At 54.4% G+C, this 18,543-nt stretch overlaps 1 protein-coding gene across 4 annotated transcripts in view; it reads right to left on the minus strand.

The window, feature by feature from the left end:
• The window catches only part of furinb (furin (paired basic amino acid cleaving enzyme) b), a 55,221-nt gene that overhangs the window by 29,030 nt on the left and 7,648 nt on the right, over positions 1-18,543 (minus strand). For all 4 annotated transcript variants that reach the window (XM_047034462.1, XM_047034458.1, XM_047034461.1 and 1 more), the window contains exon 3: positions 1,602-1,700. In XM_047034462.1, coding sequence (XP_046890418.1) covers positions 1,602-1,700 — 99 coding nt within the window. The remainder of the gene's footprint in view (positions 1-1,601; positions 1,701-18,543) is intronic.

Genomic DNA, 18,543 nt, shown 5'->3' on the forward strand with positions numbered 1-18,543 from the left:
GGAGGGACCAGACAATGGCAACAATGTGAGAGACAGGCCCAGGATTACGACAGAGCGGGAAAAGATGAAGCTTAACAGACTCATTTACCTAATCCCAATCCTGCCATTCTTCTGTCTACACATGCAAAAAAAACAAGAGAAGGTATTTAAAAAAAGATAGTGGTTATGCTGCGCTCAGCAGACGTTGTGTGCCTTTAATCTCCAGGTAATTCCACATTGTGTTTATTTAGCTACTGCGGGAGCGTTAGAGGTCAGTAAGAAAGATGAAGGTCATTTCCACTTGTTTCCATGAGGAAGCTTTCACTGAAATCGACACGGCTGTCTCACTATAACATGCAATCCTCCACCCACACCCACACCCACGCCCACACAGCCGATGGCCACGCCTTGCTCCAGGCAGCAGGGGCTGTCATAGCAGGGCTCCCCCCTGGAGAGGCTAAACCTCAGCTGAACTCAGCTAGCCTGCTAGCCACCCATGCTAGCCTGGGGCCTCCATCACAGCCTGTTAACACAGGCAGGCAAAGGCTTCAGATGCTAACCCTCTGCCGTCCTGCATTAGGATCCTTCCATTGAGAAGCGTTTTCACTTTCCGGATTGACTGACTCAAAGAGGCACTGACATTTCCGACCTTGGTTCCTTCTACACCTCGCAAATGAGGACTCGGAGGGGGGTGGGGGGGGGGGGGGGGGGGGTGGTTCTGGTCTGGAGCCAGCTGGACTGGAGCAAGCCCTGATACAGGGAGATCTCTGTCTGACCCAGCCCAGCGGCTCCAGCACAGCTCTGGCAGGGAGGGCCGGCAGATGGTTCCTGTCGGTTCTCCACTCGCTCTCGCTCTCCCCCACGGTACCCTCTGTGCCCGCCCCCACGCTACAAGGTCACCCCTCCCACCCCACCCACCCTCCCCGCGTTTCTGCTCATCCAAGAACGTCTTTCCGAGTGTTGTGGAGCCGCACGGTCCTCTGCAGGAGCTGTGCCGTACGCTACGCTAGGCAGGCCGCCGCTAACGAGACGAGCGGCCCAGCCCTAGCCGAGATCCAGTTAGCGGGGCTGAGCTAAGTGCTCGCCTGCCACCAGCTGCCTTCTGCAAACGAAGCCGACTTCCCGTGAATGATAACGTCCTTGGGAGACAGATGGGAGAGCGTTTCCCGTAGAATTATAATCTCATTAACTTTTGGATAAGAAGACAAAGCTCTGGATGAGACCGAACATGACAAGACGAACAGACAGGAAAACGGCGCTGTAGGTGTTGTGAGCGCTCCGCGCCACGCGCCTCGTCAGAACCCACACACCCAAGAGCAGAAGTTGGGGGGGGGGGGGGGAGAGGAGTAGGAGGAGAAGGGGGGGGGGGGGGGCGTGTGTGTGCAGTGAACAACACAACATATCCTGACAAAAGTGTCAAACCATTCCGGATGGTTCTGCTTCCCGTTGACAGCCATACTTTCTTCCCACGGTGTAACACAGCTGGCTTGTTGGCTCGTCACAGACGGGAGAGAGTCGTCGTCTGTGCCTGTCGATGTGTACCAGGGGGGGGAGGCCGACTGGCGGGCGGAGCGCCCAGGGCGTGAGGGGCTCGGGTGAAAGTGTGCGGAGAGGGGACCTACCTGTGGTTCCTCCTGGAGGAGAGCGTGGGTCCTGCTGTGGCCCGATAAGGACCTCTTGGCGACCGAGTGATGGCGGAAATGATAGTAATCTCCAAACACCTGCAGACACAGAGAGAGCGGAAGGGGACGGGAGTTAGAATTGGAGGGAGATACACACGCGCACACGCGACACACCCCTGTTTGTGTACGTCACGGAAAACCTGTGACAGGCACCTCCCCATGCGAGTCCAGGTGGGAGAAACACACACACAAACACACTCACTCACACACGTATTCCATCACCTGCAGACACAAAGAAGCCCTCCCCCCCCCCGTCCTTCAGCAGTGAACGGAGCAGTGTCCTCAGGCTACACGCTCTCACACCTCCATAGACTAAGACATCAGTTACGCCTGGCCCCGGAGCGGACACATCCATCTCCAATAATTAGACGCGTCCATTAGAGAGCGAGCGGCCAGCGCCAGCCATCAGTCACGCGCCTGCCATCGTTTGTTACTCACGCGGGGCTGGTCCCCCCCCCCGCAAAAAAAAAGGGAAAGGGGAGGAAAAATATGTTTTTGAAAGGATGAAGGAACAGTGATCGATGGCCTCGCTGACGACGATCCTGGAGGGGAGAGAGCTGCTCTCTCTCCTCCCCCTGACCTCCATGTTCCCTGGCTGGCACCTTCGGTGCTACCCCGTCCCTGGGCCCTGGCCAAGGACAGAGGCCTGCATGCACAAGCCCCGGGAGCTCATCAGGGAGGGATGGAGGGGGTCGGGCTAGGGCTGTCTCCTTCAGGCTGGTCAGCGGGGTCAGGCTGGAGGAGGACACAGACGGGGGGGGGGAAACGTCTCCAGAGCGTGAACTCCAGCATGCAGAAGTCGAGAGAGAGACAGAGAGAGACAGAGAGAGACAGAGAGAGAGACAGAGAGAGACAGACAGAGAGAGACAGACAGAGACAGACAGAAAGAGAGACAGAGAGAGAGACGATGAGTCAGGAGAGAGGAAGGAAATGCCGTCCTTGGTCGCGGAGCTCCTATTCGCGCGGGAGACTGGCGTCCGTTTGAAAGGGAAGCGTTTCAATTTGTGCCGCCGCGCCACCGGGGACCGTCTCACCTTCACGAGACCAGCGGAGCGAGGGAGGAGAGGGGGGGGGTGAGTGGGCCAGCCTGCTGCGGATGGATGCGTGTGAGGAGGGAGAACAGCCGACACAGCAGGACGGTGGAGTCTCCTGGGGATGCACGAGTCTGTATGGAGGCAGACAGGGAGGGAGGCAGGCAGGCAGGGAGTACAGATGCTCGCCAGATGTAGGATTATGTAGGGAGGCAGGGAGACAAGTAGACAAAGAGTGGGGGACTGGGGGAGACAGACAGGTGGAGAGGCTGGCAGGCAGGCAGGCAAGGAGGCAGGTAGACAGTGAGACAGGCCGGCAAGTTCCCAAGACCAGTCGGGTGTGCTGTGTGTAAGTGCGCGCCGAAGCCTTTCTCTCGCCCCCACAGCTGCCAATCGTTTGATATGAAAATGGATCCGTGCAATACGGTGAGCGTGGGCAAGCGCCTGTCCCCGTTACGACAGTCGTCGAGTCGTTGAAGGCGTGTTCAGGCGTGCATGCCACTCGCCAAACTCCACTGTTGACGAGTGGAAATTGGCCGGTACACACACACACACAGACGCACAGCAGGTGACGTGCAGGTAAGCAGGCTTAATGATCCTCCTGGGCCTCACAGGGAGGCTTGGGGTGCTGTGTGCAGAGAGCTAGCTAATGGCGCTGGGTGAAGAGAGAGGCAGCAAATGCGGGGCGAGTAGGAGCTGGTGACATCGTCCTCGCTTATGAAGGTACTGCCTGTCAGGCGGAAAGGTCATGCAGGTCATTTAACGGCAACCACAGAAAACTGGAGCCAGCTAGAGTGCCTCTCCACGTCTCTTCTTGCTTCTCTCTCTCTTTTTCCATCTCTATCTCTCTCTCTCTCTCTCTCTCTGCAACCCTCCTCTCTTCCACACCTAACTCCTCTATATCTCGCAGGCCTTCTGCAGAAGACTCACTTATCCGCCAGAATTCTCCGCGGAATTCTCTGTCTCCCCTCTCTGTTATTCTGACAGGAGGGGGGGAGGAGGAGGGGGAGGGGGGGGGGGCAGAGTGTCTGAGTTCACCGCTGGAGTGTCTGGATCAGACTGGGTCATCCCTCTGGGAGGACTAGATGGGAGTATGAATCATGTGCAACTCAAATGGCCCTGTTCCTGTGTCACCTTCACTGTCCTAGCACCCTGTACCCTCCTCTCTCCCCAGGGAGCCTGGCTGGCTGGCTGGCTGACTGGCTGAACCTCAGACTGTGACACAGTCAATATTGGCCCGCAGAAATAGGCTCCAGTTCAACGGTGCCTGAAAGAGAAGTCTTCACTTCTGAACCGAGCTTTTGGAAACTATTTCACGAATGAGGGTGTACATATGTTCATGTAAATGCAGTGGGTGCTTATGATGATGTGTGTGCATATGTGTGTGTGTGTGTGTGTGTGCAGTGCAGTTGACCAGAAAGTGTGTTGCCCTAGCTTTATGAAGGCAGTCCAGAGAGGTCAGGTTGGCTGTGACCGAGCTGCTGTCTGGTATGGTACCAGTACATTCCCTTGGGCCAACCGCACATCCTCTTTATTGGATACACAGAGATTCTTCTCCTAAGGAAAAACACTGGCCTTAGTTGTTGGTTGAGGCTGCAGCAATAACGTTAATCCACTTTAACCACCATCACCTTTAATTCAGGCCATGTCACCCACGTGGGCCTGCACGCACGCACGCACGCACACACACAGTAACCACAGGCACTGTCTTCTGTCACAGAGAAGGAAATGTCAACTCCACAGCATAGCTCATTGATTTGCCACGTAGCATTTCCTAGTCCCTGTCTCCTAGCTTTTTACAGCTGCGCACACACACGCACGCACATGCACACACACACACACACTGTGACGGCCTCCTCCTCCTCAGCCGTTAAGTGGCTACACCTGGGCCCGGTGCTCTCTTCTCCTTTAAGCCTGTAAGACCCCTTGTTGTAATATTACAACTTCACCTTTAGCTCTAAAAAAACACATTTCCCCCCAATTTTTTTTTTTTAACACCATATTTTCACATTTCTACATTTCTTATTGTATTGCCTTGCAATGCCATTGGATGCTAAATGTGTATATAGATCTGGCTCTAAGGCCATGAACTCAATCCACCAGCAAACTTCCCTGGAAGCGAATCTCCTTGGTCGGCAGGTATATGCTGTGTTTGGCGGATGTGACGGATTTGGGTTTTTGTTAGTTTTTGCTTTTTATATGCGCTGAGATTCGGGTTTTTGGCTGTTTTTTGTTGTTGTTTGTGCTGCAGAGTTCCCCTGGTAGGCGTAGCGGCGTGGTAGGCCTACTTCTGGGACACACCCAGGGGCGAATCTAGGTTCCCACCTTCGGGGGGGCTAAGCTCCAAGATAAAACCTATTATTTTTCCTGTGACCCAGCAAAACTAGGGGGGTCTGGGGGCATGTTCCCCCAGAATACATTTTTGAAAATATCCTTTTAAATAGTGTCCTCTAGTGGGTTTTAGGAAGATAAATTAACACATTTAGATTTAAAATATGGAAAAAAAAAATATATATATATATATTTTTTTTTGTATTAATTAAAAGCATTTGTCTCAGGGGCACTTGGTGGTTTGACAGGGTCGTCAGCTTGCTGGTTGCCTTGTTTCCTCTCCAGCGGGCTATATAGTGCCTAATTACCCGCCACAACGCCTTTGAAGACTAGGGTTGAAGACCGACCTGGAGTTCGTAGATATGACAGCTACTATGTTGGACTTTATTGGGGCTCCGTCTGAAGAGCTGTTGGCAGGGTTTACTAAGGACCAGTTGTTGAGGCTCGGTGACCATTATAAGATTGAGGTCAGTGATAAGCGGTTGAAAGATTCTGTTTGGTCGATCTTGGCAGCAAGCTTGGTGGACGCTGGCATACTGCCTCCATTTTCCTTCGGGTGACTGGGCTGCACCTGTAGCTGTCTGCGGGTACGTCGGCTATGTTCGGGAGTCGCGGTAAAGTCTGCTGTAGGGCTACTTGGGGCATACGAGTTGGTTCCTGAGGCCTATAGACAGCGCTTCAGGACGTGGCAGATAAAGGAGCAGGGGCAGACACGTGGAGTTTGCCCATGTTTCGTTGGTGGTTGTTTACCCGTGGGTTTGTTAGTCGTTGTTTGCCCGTGATTTTGTGGTCGTTGTGAGGCTAGGCAGGGGTTTACTGTGGACGTGCGCCACATCAAGGGGAGGGACAAGGTGGTGGCTGTTGCTCTGTGGCATGCGCATGTCCCTAGGCTTGTTTACATGTGTGTGTGTGTGCGCTCTCTTTTTGCTGCTCCTGCCTGTCCCCCCCCCCCCCGTCACGCACACACAAAGTGTGACAGAACAGACAATAGGGAGAATGAACAGGTACATTAGGTTAATGTAGCAGTGTAGCTATACGGGCCCAGAGGCTGGGACATTTGTTAAGGCTGCCACACTGTCGTCCCATCTAAGGCTACAGGCTCATTATTTGTTTGGAAACATAAGCTTGCCGGCTTGTTTTCAAACGGAGGCTAATTATATATTGCATCTAAGGGCTTAAACCCTGCGTGTTCGCTGTCTGTAACTGATTTCCATGTATCAAATGGGCTACGTTGTGCTTCTAAAAGGATGTTAAGTTAATGCAAACCAATGTGAGATCCCAGTTTCTGACAAGCGTACAGTGATTTCTCAGGGGGGGAAATACAGGGCAGAGGTGACCTTTTACAGAACATCGACGCACACACACAGACGCACGCGCAATCATCCCTAACCGTAGATTCAAATCAGTTACACAGATAACTTGCCGTGTATCTCCAACTGTCTCACCCCCACACACACACACACACACCGCTCAGAGCGAGAGATCAGAAATAATGTACTTTCTGCCTTTTTAATTCAAAGTGCTCCCACTGGGATGAATCTGAAGTCTTAAATCCCTCGCTGGGGTGGAATAATATGCTAACCAAATTAGTAAACACCCAGTTCTCCCTCGCATCACTGGACCAATGAATATTCATGGGAGTCAGAGGGAGTTGAACTAACTTCCTGTCTGGCGTACAACAGGGCCCCCCTGCTGAGCAGGGGGTCTGTCTCTCTCCTCAGGTCCACGCACTTTCACAGAGGCCTGGAGGCCTCCGATCTCGCGACACACACAGAGCCGGGGTCTGGCCATTACTGTAGCGCCTCCTAACACTCACAGAGAGGGAGGGAGGGGGAGAGAGAGAGAGAGAGAGAGAGAGAGAGGGGGAGAGAGAGAGAGAGAGAGAGAGAGGGAGAGGGAGAGAGGGAGAGGGAGAGAGAGCAAGAGAGAGAGAGCAAGAGCGAGAGAGAGAGAGAGAGCGAGAGAGGAAAAAGAGATAAAACAGAATACTGCTACAGTAGCCACAGGGGGTCCTCTCGCTGGTTGGTGTGAGGAACAAAAAGCCGGGAATGAGGAGTAAACAGAAAGCAGAATATGGTAAATGATCAATCTAATACATTCTCGGATGGAGAAAAAGAAAACTTGGCAAGGAGAGGTGAGCTACAGGGAACAAGAGAGAAAGGATGGAGGAAGAGAGAAACAGAGAGAGGAGGGAGAGAGAGAGAAACAGAGAGAGGAGGGAGAGAGAGAGAAACAGAGAGAGGGTGGAGGAAGAGAGAAACAGAGAGAGGAGGGAGAGAGAGAGAAACAGAGAGAGGGTGGAGGAAGAGAGAAACAGAGAGAGGAGGGAGAGAGAGAGAAACAGAGAGAGGGTGGAGGAAGAGAGAAACAGAGAGATGAGGGAGAGAGAGAGAAACAGAGAGAGGGTGGAGGAACAGAGAAACAGAGAGAGGGTGGAGGAAGAGAGAAACAGAGAGAGGGTGGAGGAAGAGAGAAACAGAGAGAGGGTGGAGGAAGAGAGAAACAGAGAGAGGAGGGAGAGAGAGAGAAACAGAGAGAGGAGGGAGGAAGGGGCTGCTGTTGAAAGCCCGTCCCAAGGACACAGTGAACAGACGCGAAGATGAAAGGTGCAATCACAAAACCTTCGGCTGAGTCACCGGGGACGTCAGCAACCCGTGAATCAACTGGTCACCTCGTGACACGGGAATTAAACAACAACCTTTGCATTTGCTTCATTCAAAATGGTAGTCTTGACAGGCTGTGGTAAAGCTGTTCTTCGTCCCGTATGCACTCTGCCGTATAGGCCGGAGGTGTCATGTCAGCCTCGTGGCATCACGCGCGACAGGCCTGACAGCGAGCGGACGCTGTGAACACCTCAACACGACGCCGTCCGCGCGAGGAGGCTCCGTCTAACTCCGTCCAACTCTCTCTCGTACATCCCCATTTCTCTCTCTGTCATAGTCTGTCAAACTCTCTCTGACACGCTCTCTCTCTCCCTCGGTCAAACTCTCTCATATCATCATGTTCTCCTTCTCCCGTCCTCTCAGACACTCTCTCTCATATACTCCCTCTCTCTCTCAGCCAACCGCAGACAGCCAACAGCCGACCTCACAGCCCCTCGGTGCCTCAGAATACCTTGTTAGGACAGAGAAAATAAACAAGCCTGCGTAAAAAATCAATGGCACTGCACTTTGAAAGCCAAGCTATTGATTTTTGATAGACTTCAATCAGTCGATCACTCCGTGGGTGCGGGTGAAGTAGTTAGCGCGCGGGGAGGGAGTGCGGGAGTGCGCGAGGGATGAAACGCTCGGAGGGGAGTTGGAAGACGTCGTCTGGCCTAAAGTGTCCTTCACTTTGATGTCGCTGCTGAAACGGAGATGAGAAGCCGTCGACAGCAGCAGGAGCACGTCCTGTAGCAACCCCGGTATGCCACACACACACAATCACCATCAGACACCATCACAGACGTAAAAACAAATCCCTTTCACTCCCCTCATCCTCCCATCCACCCCCCTCCTTCCTCCTTCCATCCCCTCCTGCTCCCCCACCCCCCTCCTCCTCCTCTTCCTCCCCACGCCTCCTCCTTCTCCTCTCCTCTCCTCTCCTCCCCACCCCTCCTCCCCCTCCTCCTCCCCCTGGAGCTCAGAGTGGCAGGGCGAGTGAGGGAGGCCCCGAGGAGGGCAGCCGTCTCCTGCAGCATGCAGCCCCAGACAGTGGAGAGGTGGTGAGAGACCTCTCTCTCTCTCCCGCTCATGAATCATTCATGGAGCTGTTCCACCCAGCCCAGACTGCCCAGACTGCCCCTCCCCCCCCCACCACCACCCCCCCCCCCGCACCGCGTCTCCCAGGGTCCTCCTTGGCAGGAGCGGAGCTGCCGGCACGCATCCTGCCCTGCCTCGGTCAGTCCGGCCTGCTGGGAACTGAGGTAAACGAGATCCGTTTTCATTTCCGTTCAGCACTCGCCGCCGTAGTGCTCCCAAACCCTCCCTCCCTCCCTTCCTCCTCCTACTGGGCCCGGGCCTGCGTGATGCACTGGGAGGCTCCCGAAGGTCTTATGGTCGGATCCACCTCCCTGCACTGTGCTGCCATGCGTTAAGATCACTGTGGATCGCACCTCTGCACCAGCCCATCGAAGCCCAACTGTCAAACTCCCTTAGAGGGCCGAATAGGACGCGTGTCGTGTCACAGGGGGGCGCAAAATATACAACCCACGGGGGGCGAGGAGAGGAGAGGAAAGAGGAGAGGGAAGAGGAGAGGAAAGAGGAGAGGGAAGAGGAGGAGGAAGAGGAGACCATCAGTCACTGGTCTGCATGGAGGGGCGTGACACGCGTGCACAGGTCGAGGCTGCTGTCGGCCACGTGGAGCGGTGTTCAAAGCCCTAGCTAGCACATCCTGGAATAACCCCCCCCCTGCCGGCTCTGTGCCCCGCACTGAGGAAGTTGTGGCCACGCTGACGCACAACAACCAACCCCCCCCCCCCCCCCACCCCCCCCCCCCCCCCCACACACACACACAGACAGACACGGTGTGTGCCTCCGTTACATCTCACCACCGTCCCCACCGGCAGCGACTACAAAGGCGAGCTTATCGGGGATGACATTCAGCCGTGGCAGGTGAGCTTTGTCGCCGCGCTATTTAGGGAGGAGAGGACTGGCTGCGAAGGTCGTGACATTTGAACGCCCGTCACATCTGCGCGCCAGGGGACACGTGGAAACGCCGTCCGCCGACGGCCCTCCAGAGGGGACCTGCGTCCGCCCTCCCATCCGCACGGCCGACAGGCACGACCAAGAAGCCGGAACCGCGAGCCGTGCGGCTCAAATGGCTGTTATTAGAGGTGATTGTGCGGCTGGCGCGCGCTGGCTGTTTACATCTTCAAGTCGGGCGGGGGAAAGGAGGCCTTGGGAGTGCTGAAACTCCAGCATGGAGCTTGGACCGTGAAATGAATATAGGGTGCTGCTAATAATATGAGGTGAAGTAGCAGACATTTACTGTGTGTGTGTGTGTGTGTGGCGGGGGGGGCGGGGAAACGTGGGAGAGCACAGAGCACAGAGGCTGTTGCGAGGAGGCCTCCAGGAGAGTCCCAGGATGGTCGTCATAACGATGATAAATGGTCAAACGCTAAGCTGCTCGCTGCCGGGGCTCTGGCGCGCGGCAAACAACGAACGCAGCTCCTGCCAAAAAGGAGAACATTCTGGAGAACGTCACGGGCGAAGGGTACACCTTCTCTGTAAACACAAAGCAGAGAGTCACATGTAAACAAAAGGAGGCGAGGCTAATCAAAACCCGACAACCCTGCCAACTCACGGCACCTTGATTGCGCCGCAAAAACAGTATTAGATTTATGGAAATGTTGTTTTTCACTTCGACGTTTCCAATTGCGGCGCTGTGACATTGTTGTCCCGAGGCTGGGATCGAAACAGTTTTTTTTACAGGACACACAAAAGAAACTGCAGGGTTCAAAGCACAAAAACAACCTCCCAAAATGTTTTTAAAAAGTAATTAATAACCTGACTGATAACTTAGTCTGTGTGTGGGCATTCCGAGATGTGTGTTAATAATAATAATAATAATAATGTGTTGCACAGGGCTTACAGTACATTGTGTTTTTAATGATTGTCTAGTCTTGGTAGGTTAGCTCAACTCTCTAAGGACCTAAAGGAGATTGAGATAAACAACAGACACCCAGACGAGGATGACTGTCACAATGTTGCCTCGCGCAGAAAACCGAACGAGGAAGTCCACTTCAGCTGGTCAACAACAACTTCAGGAAGCTACTTCCTGCTGCACCGACTGTGGCCCTGCGTGCCTCGAGTATGTCGGCCCCGCCAGTTCCTGCTCTAGCCCTCACATGACCTTCCCATGAGGGCTGGAAGGAGAGGGAGGATATGTGCGTGAGTGTGACAACAAAGAGGGTGTGTGTGTGTGTGTGAGAGAGAGATGTAGGGTGAGAGGTAGGGGAGAGAGAGAGTGGGGAGGGAGGGAGAGAGAGGGATGGTTTGAGAGAGAGAGAGAGACTGCTGAGACAGACCACTAGGCAACATGTTTTCTCTTCTCGATCTTTCCCTCTGTCTGAGAGTGTGCAAGGTAAAGGATGTGAAACCTATGTCCCCAAAAAAGGGCTCGGTCCCAGAAAGGACTCGGAGTACCTGAGGTAATGTGCAGAGTGGAGCAGCTGGACGTCGTCATGTCTAAAAGCCTCACAGAGGTCGACCCAGGGCCGCCCGTGTGAGGTCACGTCCCTCTGCTCACACGGTATTCTCTAACTCATCCACAGCAGGAGTCACAAGCACAACTCCATTGGCTTTCATTTACCATTACAGCCCTGAGTCCCTGGGAATTGCACACTTAAAACACGTGGCGGATGCTGGAGAATGCTGCCGAAGCTCCTTTCATCAGGGAGGATGAAAGGCTCTCTCCTTCAGAGACACGTCAGTAAGGCACGGTGGCTAAGGCGTGCGCAGAGCACGGGGTCGAGCCCGTGGGGGCCGCGGTGGAAGATGTGGTGAAGGACGGAGGAGGATGGAGGGAGGGAAGGAGGGAGGGAGGGTTGATGGAGAATGGTCGAGAGGACGGGAGGGTCGGTGAGAGTTGGAGCGACGAAGGGAGGGACGGAAGATGCAGGACGACGTTGAAGGAGGGAGAAGGATGAGGGCGGGAGGAAAAGGAAGGCGTTCCTGCACCAGTGGAACCCGCTCACGGCAACCTAGAGCAGGAGACGGGCTCAGCGTTCTGTCTCTCGGTACCCATTTAGACAGTGTGGGTCTCGCAAGTCGCGCGTCTCTTTTCAAAGCAACATGACATTTGTCTTTGAAAATAGAGCGCTTTGGAGGGTCGTCTATGGCCATCCCTTTCTGTTAGCGTCAAAAAGAGTGTTCGGCTTCACAGCCGTCAGTCTTGTTTTATGGACGACTCGATGAAAAATGGAGTCGAGCCATCGCTGCCAGATATTGGCAGTGAGAGTGCATCTCGCTTTGTGAGATGGGTTCTTCACCAGGCTGCATAATGGAGTGGAGAGGGTCCAGTCAGTTAAACCTCAACACACACACACACACACCCTTTCAGGCCGTCTCACATCCGCACAGCGGCAGACACTTACATTCAGCTGCTAGGGCACCAGCACAGAGAGCTGTCCCCCCTCCCCCCCCCCCCCTCACGCACACACGCGTATGCACGCATGTTTGAATGAACTCACACGCTAACACCTAACAAACACACAAGTAAACACGCAATTCCACACAAGCGCGCACGCCTCGCCCCCCAGTGCGAGTATGCAGAGAACGCGCTTGCAACGCGCGCACGCTCGCCACAATGTCCCTCACGCCCGCGCGCCAATCAATCAGCGAATTAGCGCGGCTACGGAGCCGTGCGGTGCGTGCAGGCGTCATGAAATTATTTATTCCGAAAATCCATTTTGTGGATAATTTCCCACAAAAACAAACGCGAATGAGCAGGCCTGTCACGAAGCAGGGCTCCAGTAGAGCGAGCCGCCCACCTCACCGAGACCACCCCGGGGTTGCCATGGCGCCGCCGGGGACCCAGGGACCTTTGAAAGAGGCGGTGAGTGCGTGTCGGCCACCCTTCGGCTTTTACAACGCTCCATCGCTCTATCCGTCAATAACGAGTCAATAATAAGCCTCAGACCCCCCCCCCCCCTTCTCTTTCTCTATCACAGCCTCAAGCTTCATATCCCGCCCCTCCTCCCCCCCCCCCCCCCCCCCCCCCTCCCCCAGCCTGATTCTATCAAGCAGCTATCGACCCGGCTTCGTATTCCCGGGAGCCCTTCGAGAGAGAGCGCGCCGAACCAGGCAGACCTTTTACTTCGGCATTCCCCCTTAAGCCTGAAAAGGTTAGATATTTTCGACTTTGCGTGCGACTTTCGCATCGCGCCGCTACCTGCTCGCCTCCCGCTAGCCCCGCTCGCTCTCCTAACGAGGGGCCGAGGAGGACGAGCGAGGGAAACGTCGGCGGCGGCGAGATGGAGCGGCAGCTTTCCGCACCTGCCACGAGCCACCTGTCCTCCTCACGCGCTCGTTAAGTCGCTACACTGAGGCGTGGAAATCACACATGGCTGCGTCTCGTGAGCATTACGTTTGACAGGGCATGGAGCGCGGTGGCAGAGATGGAGAGAACTCTCCGGAAGCCAAGCCGGGAGGATGTGCACAGGCTCTACCCAGCAAGGTTAGTGAGGCTGGGAGGAGAAGGGGCCAGTCTGGGGGGGGTCGAGGTTCTGGATTCAGTGGCAGAAAAGTATTTTATCTCGATATTGGACAGGATAATTAGTCATTCCAATAAGACTCTGGATCTGAAGCCTCAGCTCCGATGACAGATGAGGTGTTTGGTGTAGCGGGACGAAAGATGGAGGGACGTTTCACAGAGCTACAGCTGCCATTTTAGCCTGCAGCCGAATGGACCGAATGAGTCTCGCTCGCTCACCCCCCCCCCCCCCCCCCCCCCCCCCTCCCTCCCTCCCCCCCCCCCCCCCCCCCCCCCCTCCCTACCTCCCCCTCTCTCTCAAACACACGTATTGCAGCGAGTTTCATCTGGTTGCAGAGCATCTAGAGCCGGTGCCCGACGAGAGTCGATAATGTGCCTCGGGTTAAGAGTGGACAGGCAGGAGAGTGTGGGGGGGGGGGAGAGGAAAGGAAAAAAGAAAATGGAGAGTGAGAAAAAACGAGAGCAGCAGGAAGGAAGACGGCCTTCGCCGCCCCACTTAGCCCAGGTCTCCAGAACAACACGTCTGTCCAATCACTTTAATCCTGCTGGCCGCCCGCGTCATCGATCTGCCACAGGTCTGAACCGGTCGTAAGTCGACCCTGCGGGGCGGCGCTGCCCTCATAACAACAACCCCTCCGCCGTCCCCCCGACCGGCGCGGCCCTGACCTCCAGTCGCTCCCCGTGTGGAGCGCTACCCGGTCAAACCATCCGTCTGTTGTGGAAATGGCTATTTGAGTGCGTTTTGAGTAACGGTTTTGCTGGAATGCTGGCTTGGCGTCAAGCTATTACTGGAGCCATTTGAAAACAAGTGAAAGTGGGAGGCTGCAGGCTTCCTATAATGAGGTGGTGCATTTCGATGAGGCTCGGCTCTGGGACACCCCTGGGAAGCTCACAAAGACCAGCAAGCACAGAGCAGGGGAGGAGCCTGGAGGGGCTGGAGACCAGCAAGCACAGAGCAGGAGAGGAGCCTGGAGATGCTGGAGACCAGCAAGCACAGAGCAGGAGAGGAGCCTGGAGGTGCTGGAGACCAGCAAGCACAGAGCAGGGGAGGAGCCTGGAGGTGCTGGAGACCAGCAAGCACAGACCAGGGGAGGAGCCTGGAGGTGCTGGAGACCAGCAAGCACAGAGCAGGGGAGGAGCCTGGAGATGCTGGAGACCAGCAAGCACAGAGCAGGGGAGGAGCCTGGAGATGCTGGAGACCAGCAAGCACAGAGCAGGGGAGGAGCCTGGAGGGGCTGGAGACCAGCAAGCACAGAGCAGGAGAGGAGCCTGGAGGTGCTGGAGACCAGCAAGCACAGAGCAGGAGAGGAGCCTGGAGGTGCTGGAGACCAGCAAGCACAGAGCAGGGGAGGAGCCTGGAGGTGCTGGAGACCAGCAAGCACAGACCAGGGGAGGAGCCTGGAGGTGCTGGAGACCAGCAAGCACAGAGCAGGGGAGGAGCCTGGAGATGCTGGAGACCAGCAAGCACAGAGCAGGGGAGGAGCCTGGAGATGCTGGAGACCAGCAAGCACAGAGCAGGGGAGGAGCCTGGAGATGCTGGAGACCAGCAAGCACAGAGCAGGGGAGGAGCCTGGAGGTGCTGGAGACCAGCAAGCACAGAGCAGGGGAAGAGCCTGGAGGTGCTGGAGACCAGCAAGCACAGAGCAGGGGAGGAGCCTGGAGGTGCTGGAGACCAGCAAGCACAGAGCAGGGGAGGAGCCTGGAGGTCCAAGGAGGGAGGGGGTGGGAAGGGGAGCAAAAAGAAGGGAAGAGAGGAGGAAAGGAGAGAGACCAGGAGAAACGGGGAGAGAGGACAGTGGAGGACAAGGGGAGAGAGGGGAAGGGGCAGACATAGGAGGGGGAGAGGGGACGTAGGGTTAGAGACTGAGAGAGAAGGAGTGAGAGGGTGAGAGCGGATCAGCTGGAAGAAGGGAGGGGCTCAGGGAGGCTTTCGGGAAAGGACGGACGGAAGAGAGGAAAGGAGGAAGGACTCAAGGAAAGATGGAAGGAAGGAAATAAGGAAGGACGTGAAAGAGAAGAGGCCCTTCAAGGCGGGCGTGTGTACCAGTGAAGTCAAAAAGGTGCGAGGCTACCGCAGATCTACAGGGTGGGTGGATGCAGAGATGACAGAAGGCAGGCAGGTTAACAATGAGCTGAAAGCCAATCCCCCTGTCAGGCTAAACATGCTGAAAATAATGTGCTGGCACTGCTCGCCATGGCAACGTGGTGCCATGGCGCTGAAAGGCGTGGAGGGACGGTGCCAGGCGTCTGCCGAGCGCGAGGGCTTTGGTGTTCAGCTGTGATGAACACGAGAGAGAGAGGGCTCCACACTTAGATTAGACAGACACACAACGTTACACACACACACACACACACGCGCACGGACAGACAGGCAGACGCACACACGAGGACAGAGAGACACACACACGCAAACGCACACACAGACAGACGGACACACACGAGGACAGACAGAGAGGAACACACACACACGAGGACACACAAACACGCAGGGGAGAGGCAGAAGGACGAACAGGATGCCATGGAAAGACTTTGAAGGGAGAGGTTGGTAAGGGGAGGAAGAAAGAAGAGCAACTGAAGATTTTCGACTCACTGAAGGAGGACTTCATCTCTGATGCAGCGACGCATGCTCCTACAAGCTCTCATCCCTTAATCATTTTGCAAATGGGTTTTATTAAAGACACAACCGTTTGTTCCCCACTGTACTCGCCAGCCCTGCAGAACAGCTCAACTTGCAGGTATTAGTACCACAGGTACAGGATAATGCTTTTAGAATCTGTCAAAGTGCGTGTGAGTACGTGGGTCTTTGTATCTGTGTGTGTGGGTGTGTTCACTGTCTGCTGAGCATAAAAGAATGAAGATCATAAAGTGTGAAATGGGTAGGCGTGAGCGTGTGCGAGATTCTCAGTGCTGTTTTTGTGTCTGTGTGTAGTGCATATGTCCGTGTCTGTCTGTATCTGTGTGTGTGTGTGCACTGAGGCAGTGCTCCATCCTGCAGAGTGATGGTCAGTGACATTACAGCCCATTACATTCTACCCTCCGTGGTGTGCTACCACTGCCCAGGAATAGGATGAGTGGGCAGGGGAGCGCCTGCCTGTGTAGCTGTGGACTACGTTCAGCCTGGGAGCTCTGCTCTGTGAGCTGAAGCAAGCGGAGAGAGAGAGACAGACAGAGGGAGAGAGAGGAGAAAGACAGGGCACACACAGAGAGAGAGAGAGAGAGAGAGAGAGAGAGAGAGAGAGAGAGAGAGAGCGCAAGGGACAGACAGCAAAAGAGACAGGCACAGTGAGATGGAGAAGGAAGCAAAAAAGAGGAAGAAAGGAAGGAAGGAAGGAAGGAAGGAAGGAAGGAAGGAAGGAAGGAAGGAAGGAAGGAAGGAAGGAAGGAGAAGACTTGTGGCATTTTCTCTATTGTCAACATAGGGTGAGTCAGCCTGACCACCTCCCACAGAACTTGGCTCCACGAAACAGGAACCACACATGACATTGACACCTGGGCTCCACAGAGATCTGCCCACAGCACAAACACGCAACACACGCGAGCACACCATCGAATCCCTGCTAACCATAAAACGCTTGGCACGACGACGAAGCAAATCGTTCGAAACACGATGAGCGAGTGATCACGTCGGATTCCTTTTGATGAGAAAAGTGAACAAACTCCTGACGAATGACATTCCCACGGTGCACCCAGCAAAGAACCAACCAGTGGAGAGGAGGGAAGGAGGGAAATATGACTAAGCTCAAACAGCCCCAGGACACAGCGTTTCCTGTAACCTTTTCCTCATATAACCTATTGCGTAGGGCAGAGAGACGCCAAGGGCTGCCTATGTAGGCCATACCCCCCCTCTTCACCAGCCCTCTCTTTCCCTACACTTCCAGTGCGCAGTCTGGATGGTTGCTTATTGTGGCGGGGACTCAGATAGATGACTGGGGATTTTCACCTACTTACAGTAAACCCCTACTACACCCTGGTTGACTATGTGCAGCGCAACATCCCCGGCTCCTCTCTCACATTCTCACACACGAGTCATTTTTAGACCTTGTTCATCTCCCCCTCTCTCCCCCCCCCCCCCCCTCTCTCTCTCTCTCTCTCTCTCTCTCTCTCTTTCCCTCCTTCTCTTTCCCACTCTTCCTCACTTGCCAGGTTCTCCCACTCACTCCCTCCCTCTCTCCCCCTTTACTCACGCTCTCCATCCTTCGACGCTCATCTCACTTCGACTCCTCTCCTTAGTATTCTCTTCCTCTCCACTGGGATTCATCTCATTAGTTTACTGTACCGCCTGTGGTGCATGGTATATCTACATGCCTGTGTCTCAGATACAGGGGTGTGAAAAAGGGTTTGCCCCCCTTCCAGATTTCTTATTTTTTGGCTTGTTTGTCACACTTCAATGTTTCAGATCTTCAAACAAATGTAAATATATGATAAACAACGCAAGTAAACACAAAATGCCGTTTTTAAATGAAGGTTTTTATTATTAAGGGAAACCAAAATCCGAACCTAAATGGCCCTGTATGAAAAAGGGATTGCCCCCTAAAACCTAATAACTGGTTGGGCCACCCTTAGCAACACCAACTGCAATCAAGCGTTTGCGATAACTTGCAATGAGTCTTTTACAGCGCTCTGGAGGAATTTTGGCCCACTCGTCTTTGCAGAATTGTTGCAATTCAGCCACATTGGAAGGTTTTCGAGCATGAACTGCCTTTTTAAGGTCATGCCACAGCATCTCAATAGGATTCAGGTCAGGACTTTGACTAGGCCACTCCAAAGTCTTCACATTGTTTTTCTTCAGCCATTCAGAGGTGGACTTGCTGGTGTGTTTAGGATCATTGTCCTGCAGCAGAACCCAAGTTCGCCTCAGCTTGAGGTCACAAACAGATGGCCGGACATTCTCCTTCAGGATTTTTTGGTAGACAGCAGAATTCATGGTTCCATTTCTCACAGCAAGTCTTCCAGGTCCTGAAGCAGCAAAACAGCCCCAGACCATGACACTTCCACCACCAGATTTTACTGTTGGTATGATGTTCTTTTTCTGAAATCCAGTGTTTCTATTACGCCAGATGTATTGGGACACGCACCTTCCAAAAAGTTCAACTTTTGTCACGTCAATCCGCAGTAAGTCTTGGGGATCATCAAGATGTTTTCGGGCAAAAATGGGACGAGTGTTAATGTTCTTTTTGCTCAGCAGTGGTTTTCGTCTTGGAACTCTGCCATGCAGGCCATTTCTGCCCAGTCTCTTTCTTATGAACACTGACCTTAACTGAGGCAAGTGAGGCCTGAAGTTCTTTGTTATTGTGGGGTCTTTTGTGACCTCTTGGATGAGTCGTCGC

The sequence above is a fragment of the Hypomesus transpacificus genome, chromosome 14 (genome assembly GCF_021917145.1).
Source record: "Hypomesus transpacificus isolate Combined female chromosome 14, fHypTra1, whole genome shotgun sequence".
Lineage (NCBI taxonomy): Eukaryota > Metazoa > Chordata > Actinopteri > Osmeriformes > Osmeridae > Hypomesus > Hypomesus transpacificus.